The 6556-nt window shown below is 60.1% G+C and overlaps 1 protein-coding gene across 1 annotated transcript; it reads left to right on the top strand.

The window, feature by feature from the left end:
* The first annotated feature begins 631 nt into the window (after positions 1-631).
* LOC142821220 (uncharacterized) lies at positions 632-2512 on the top strand. Its single transcript, XM_075912069.1, has 2 exons — positions 632-748; positions 842-2512. The coding sequence occupies exons 1-2, from the start codon at positions 703-705 to the stop codon at positions 1510-1512; spliced, it is 717 nt and encodes a 238-aa protein (XP_075768184.1). The 5' UTR covers positions 632-702; the 3' UTR covers positions 1513-2512.
* The last annotated feature ends 4044 nt before the right edge of the window (positions 2513-6556 follow it).

Here is a 6556-nt window from a genome sequence, read left to right as displayed (position 1 = left end):
AGGAACTCGGTCTCCCCCAGACACAGACCTGGCCGGGCCTGGCTGCTGAGCAGTTTGCGCCTTCACTGAAGATGAAGCTGCTGCTGATTTTCATTTTAAGCTGGAGGCCCCTTCAAGTGCGTGGCTATTGGGCGTCTCTGCTGCACTGACTGCAGAAGAGGAGCTGTTCCAGGTAGCCTAAGGGAATGAGATGCCTCCGTGGGGCTGGAAATCTCCCCTCTCCAGCGGGGTGTCGGCCCGGTGGCTCCGTGGGCACGGCTCCTTCCCGGACACAGAGCCACCGCCCGGCCTTCCATGGGCCCTCTGCGCATGGGAGGGGGCTCCAGAGATCACCCCCCCAACCCCTGAGAGTCACCAGCCCCTCCCTCCCTTGCGTGAGGAGACACAGTCACTGCAGGGAGCTGCTCGCTCCTCCAGGTCCGAAAGCGTCAGGAGCGTCCCAGCGCCCAGTGCCCTGCGCTACGAACACACACCCAGGCCGGGGCGGTCTGACTCCTACCCCCGGGCCCTTGGGCACGTCACTCAGATCCCCGGCAGGAGCAGCGCGCGTCTTTTATGAGGCGGGGTATGCAAATGAGGGAGTCGGCGTCCTGTTTAAATCTGTCCCGCCTCTGCCCAGGCTGCACCCGCGGGGACAATCCGCAGCTCCCTGGGTCTGTGCGTTTACCACGCTGAGAACTTTCCTCTCCAGCACTAGCGACAATGGCACTTTGGCTCCTTCTGTGTTTCGTCGCAGCAGCTTTGGAAGGTATTTTCTGCCTCTGAGTCACTGGCCCAGCTGGAGGAATGGTGCGTTAGGGCTGATTTTATAGCAACATTAAGATCCGGTCTGTATTTGCAGGTGCCCGGTGCCAGGTGCAGCTGGTGGAGTCCGGAGGGGATGTGAAGAAGCCCGGAGACTCTCTGCGCCTCTCCTGCAAAGCCTCCGGCTTCACCTTCACTAGCTACAACATAGACTGGATCCGGCAGGCCCCCGGGAAGGGGCTTGAATGGGTCGCTCATATAAACCCCAGTTTAGGTACCGCATACGCGGATTCCGTGAAAGGCCGATTCACCATCTCCAGGGACAATTCCCAGAGCACGGTGCAACTTCAAATGACCGGCCTGAAGCCCGAGGACACCGCCCGCTATCACTGTTCGAGAGACACAGCGACACGAAACCGGTCTGCGATCATGCAAAAACTCAGGCTTCCGAATTACCGCCGCTCCGAGCTCTGGCAGGGGACCAGGCACCGGTGTGAATGTCACAAAAACCTCCTGCCCGTGTTAACCCCTCCGTTCCCGGCCCTGACCGGCCTGCAACCCGAGGACCCCGCCCGCTACCGCTGCGCCGGACACAGGCAGGGGAAGCCGCTGGGAGCTCAGACACAAACCAGATCCACTGCCGGGCGCCTGGCTGCGAAAGGCGTTTCCCGGACCTGTCCTTCTTCGTGTCCGATCGATTCTAGCGGCTCCCCAGTTCTACAGCTGCTAAGTGAGCAAAGCTTCCGGCTTCAGCTTCACTGGCTTTGAGATGCATTGGGTCCGGCAGGCTCCAGGGAAGGGACTGGAGTGGGCGGCTCTGGTCAGTAAGCCAAGTGGATCCAACCAGCATTAATCCCTCGCTGTGCAAGGCCGATTCACCATCTCCCGAGACAACTCCGTGAACTCGACTTCTCTGCAAATGACCGGCCTGAAGCCCGAGGACAACGCCCGCTCTTACTGCGCCAGGGACACAGTGACACAAAACCTGGCAGCGCTGATGCCAGAACCCAGGCTGCACCACCCCCGTGCGCCGCTTGGGGGCAGCAGTGACCGCGCAGCAGGCTGCACCACCCCCGTGCGCCGCTTGGGGGCAGCAGTGACCGCGCAGCGCTGGGCTCCGGCGACAGAAAAGGTTCCGTGGGAATCAAAACTCCGACCTGGGCTTTAGCCCCGCAATTCCCTGGCAACGTCACCGCTGGCTGCACGTTGGGCACCGCGCAGAGACGGCTCCGTTCCCCAGCGAACCGCAGCCCGGGAGTCACCAGCGGGGATTCTCTCTCTGACCGCGAGGCGCTCTCCCAGGGCGGAGCAGTGACGCACTCGTAGATAGGGAGGGTTCTACCCGGCTGGGAACAGCAGCCCCGTCCCCTTCACCGGCTCCCTCCTTGGTTCGGGAACCGGACAGCCCCTCCTACCAGCCTCATGCAAAGCCCAAGAACCTCGGCTCCTCCCCCGAGACAATCCACAGCCCGGCACTATGTATAAAGCCCGGGATCCGTGGTGGGAATACATCGGAGATCAACCCGCCCGGGGCTAATTCTCTAAGGCAGGAGACAAGCTGCGATGTCAGTTCCGGGGCAGGGCTGGATTTCCCCCACCCCCTTTGTGCCTGAGGATGACACGTCCCCTCTGAGCCAGAGCTGCTCCTGGCGGCCCCTTTTTACCCTCGCTGGGTGCAACCCGCATGCGAATCCTTGCCCCTTGGCTTCCTCTTTAACACCGATCCCTGGTTCTAGGGGGCTCGGTCTCTCCACAGACCCAGACGTGCCCGGCCCTGCCTGCAGCTTTTCCTGTCCCTGCTCGCCGCCCCCAGCTGTGAGTGTCTGTGGGACAGCGGGGGAATTAGGGACACTCCCCCCCACACACACAGAGTCAGTGGGTAATTCATTCCTTGCTCTCTTTCCCTGTCCTCCCCAGGTGCCCTCTCTCATGTACAGCTGCTCCAGTCCGACGCGGGGGAGGGTGCTGGGGGCGGGGAGCCTGGAGAGACCCACACCCTGACCTGCTCTGTCTCTGGGACCCCCCTCACTGACAGCAATAGCGGCTGGAACTGGCTTTGGCGGCCCTCTGGGACAGGGCTGGAGTGGATGGGGCGGGTGTACTCATGCAACGGGGGTGCAGGCTAAGTCCCATCTCTCCAAGGTCGAGTCACCATCTCTGCAGACACCGCCACGACCCAGGTCTCGCTGCAGCTCCGTGCGCTGACAGCTGCAGACAGCGCCCCCTAGTGCTGCTCCAGAGGACACACGGTGACACAGAGCACGTCAGGAAGGGGTGGGAGAGGAGAAAGGACTGTTGGAGACAGCACAGAGGTGCCTGAGTCACAGCCAGGGGGAGTTGGGTCTCCCGAAACACACGCAGCGAGCTGTGGAAAACGCCCCCTCGGGGGACTTTTGAAGAATTCCACGCGGAGTTTGCCCAGTGTCTCTGCACGCGGCTCCCCGTGGAGCAGCCACAGAAATCGCGTCACACTCGCCGAGAGAGCAAAAGCCTTTCTCTCCTTCCAGGCGCCCGTCGGAGCGGGCAGGGAGAGATTCACGGAACTAGGAGCTAGAAATAATCGCACGGGGAGTGTCTGTCTGTCCCTCTCCGCGCGCCCGTGTCCCAGAGCGCGCTGGTGCGCACCGAGGTCCCTGTCCTTGCTCTCCGAAGAGAGTGACGGGCGCACACATTTGGCATTTCACTATTGCAATTCACCAATTCTCTTTAAGCTCGTGCTCCAGTCCCAAGGATGTCAAAGTGGCTTTAGTATTTGCCTGAATCGGGGCCCAAAATTCATCAATACTCTCTAGCGTCCTCTGCCCTGTCCCTCTCAGCTCTGCGATCAAATATCTACAAAGCCTGGCGGACCTGCGGGTCATTCAAATGCTTTAGCGGTGCCCGCGTGCAGATGAGGCGAAAAACTTGTCCGAGAAAGGAGCCCAACCGGCCCTCAGAAAACCTGCCTGCAGGGGAAGGGTCAGTGATCTGTAGCCATCAGGCTGGTGAGGAGAATGAGCACAGTCTGTCGGGGTCTTTCTCTTTCTGGCAGCTCTCCCAGGTAAGCGGAGGGACCCGCAGGGTTCTGGCTGTGACAGCTGAGATAGGACACATGGGCATGGGGCGAAGACGCAGCAGCGCGACCCAGAAATTCGGGATTCTAAATCCTTTAGCTCCGCACAATTCACATTGCGTGGAATTTTAAAGCCCCATAGGGGATTCTGAGAAGCAATTATCATCTATGTGCAGTGGGAGCGAGGTGTCAAAATCCCATAGGCAGCTCTGAAATGTGTCATGCTGTTCATGTGCCTCAGTTTCTCTCCTGTAAAGTGAGGATAACAGCACAGGGCACTTTTACAGGAACGTGGTGCGGAGAAATGACAGACCCAGACAGATCACATGTTGCCGTGAGGCGAGAAACAGGGAGACTTGGATAAACCCGGAAAGTGGAGGAAAAGAAGGGAAATAACTGTTTGTTTATCGACAGGTCTCAGCTGACCCAGTGTGGGGCAGAAATCAAGAAGCCTGGAGAGTTCGAGAAGGTGACATGTCAAACCTCCGGCTACACTTTTACTTGCTATTACACCCACTGGGCACTGCAGGATACCGCGAAAGGCCTGGAGTGGGTCAGACGTATCAGTCCCTACAGCGGTAGCACGGACTATGCCCCCGGCCTTTCAGGGGCGACTCAATACCACCAAGGACCCCTCCATGAGCACGGCCTGGCTGCAGCTGGGCAGCCTGCGAGCTGATGACACCACCACATATTACTGCGCTGGGGACACACTGACACAAACAAAAGCTGCAGCCCTACACAAACCCCAGGGAGAGAACCCTGACAATAGCCAGGTTGGCCAGGGTCCGGCTCAGAAGCCTTTGTAGCTTTGCCACATGGAAACTCCTTTGTGAGGATTCTGCTTGAGGGCGGAAAGAGAATTGAGTGTCACACGCGAATGCGCAAGGAGGAGAGTCTGTGGAGCGTTCACAACTACGCAACTCGAAGAGATTTGTGTGTAGGAAGGAGCAATACAGAGGGGGGGAGGGGGCTGTCACCGAACTGTCAAGAGCAACATGGGAAACAGGCTGTAAATACTCGGGGATAGGAACCCACGCAGGCGGAGTGCAATGGATTAATACTCCATCCGCTCACCCACTGGGCCCCCGCAGCTGAGGAACACGCTGTTTCTGGAAAGTACCCAAAGTCAGTGCCGCTGGGAACCCGTGTGGCCCTCACTGGTCAGGGACACATGATGGAGGGTTTGTCTTTTACAAATCTTCCCTGCGCGATTGCACACAACTATTCCTGCGCCCGGACACGCCCAGTGACAGGGCCCGGCCCAGAGACAGGCAGCGGTTTCCGCACACTCTGAGGGCCACTTGAAAGTTCTTTTTCCCACTCAGGCTGGGCACAGGATGGAATTCACAGGGGCGGGAAGCAAATGCAGGTTCATTCATGGGGAGAGGTCCTAAGTGGCTGGCAGCCAAGCTCTCAGATGAGGATCTGTAACCTGCCTCCCTCCTTACAGTCCCAGGGAAGGTCACAATAACGAGGAAGGACGCACAGAAGTGGAGGGTGTGACGGCGCGTTGGGGGTTCCCCGTCTCCTGCACCCCGAAATGGCACAAACAGACTTCACCAGCCGGTGGAATAGAGGAAGTTTATTGCCTCTCCAGGATACAGCACAGCACAGATGTAGTCTGGTCCCAGAGCTGGGCTAGGATGCCTCAGGCCCCCTTGAGATGGGGGAGACTGGGCCCCTAAACTCCAGCCCATTCTCCTAGGCTCTCCTCCATGCTCTCCCACAGTAACTAACTAAATTCCCTTGCAGCCCTGCCCCCCCAGTCAGGGCAGCATTCCACCTTCCTTTGTTCCTCTCCATGGGGGGTGTCTGGCCACTGGTTCAACCAGTTTGGCCTTACCTCTGCCTAGCGAGGTTTTCCCTGCTGGGTCTTGCTCCAGACAGCAGGGGTCACCACAGCCCAGCAAGTACCCCCACTACGTCACAGTTCTCCCCCCTCCGAGAGCGAACTGAGCAGGGTCACTCCGCTCGTGACCTAGGGAAGTTCGGGTCCTCTGCGTGGGAACCCGCCCCGGGGACATGGGTGCTCCCCTTGACTCAGGCCGGCCGTGGCAAGGCCCCACATGAGCTGGCTTCCCTCTGTCCACTCGCCGCCCCGCTCCAGGGCGACTGGTGCAGGCCTGTCCTCGGGGGTCACACCCACCCTTCCGCTGGCCTTGATCCCTGGCCAGGGTCTCTCGGGCCGGGGCCATGAGCCCAGTGAGCCTTCTCTGGACAACCAGGGCGGCTTCCACCCCCGAAGCTCCATCCAGGGAGGTCTTCCCCTCCCATAACTCTCTCAGCCAGCCCAGAGGGTCTATCTGGGGTAGAGACCCCCAAGCCGCTTTCCTCCTGTCTTGGGCCTTCCCGCCCCTCTGGCAGGAGTCACAGGACCGGCAGTACCGCTGCACGGCTGTAAAGATTCCCGGCCAATAGAAGTGCTGGAGCAGCTTCAGCTGGGTGCTCCGGATACCCCGGTGGCCCCCAACGGGGACATCGTGGGCCAAATACAGCAGCTTGAGGCGATACTTTCGGGGGACGACCAGCTGCCGCTGGACCCCCCATGCCCTCGCCTTCCTGGGGGGGAGCCACTCACGGAACAGGAGCCCATGCTCCCGCAGGAATCTCTCCTGGCCACCTCTCCCCCGGGGCTGAGCTGCATGGAGGCCAGCCTGGTCCCTCAGCCTCTGCAAGGAGGGGTCTGCCTGCACCTCAGCCTGGAATTCAGCTGCTGAGGCAGGGATCGGGACCTGTCCCCCACCTCTGCCTAGGTCC

This window comes from Pelodiscus sinensis, chromosome 30, assembly GCF_049634645.1.
Source record: "Pelodiscus sinensis isolate JC-2024 chromosome 30, ASM4963464v1, whole genome shotgun sequence".
NCBI lineage: Eukaryota > Metazoa > Chordata > Testudines > Trionychidae > Pelodiscus > Pelodiscus sinensis.
The sequence above is the reverse complement of the archived record's forward strand: the minus strand, read 5'-3'. Positions and strand labels throughout refer to the sequence as shown.

What these genes read in the sequence shown, in the direction of transcription:
- LOC142821220 (XM_075912069.1), top strand. Translation starts at nt 703, where the DNA reads ATGGCACTTTGGCTCCTTCTGTGTTTCGTCGCAGCAGCTTTGGAAG. An exon ending in CGTCGCAGCAGCTTTGGAAG is followed by an intron (nt 749 to 841) that starts GTATTTTCTGCC and finishes CTGTATTTGCAG; the next exon opens with GTGCCCGGTGCCAGGTGCAG.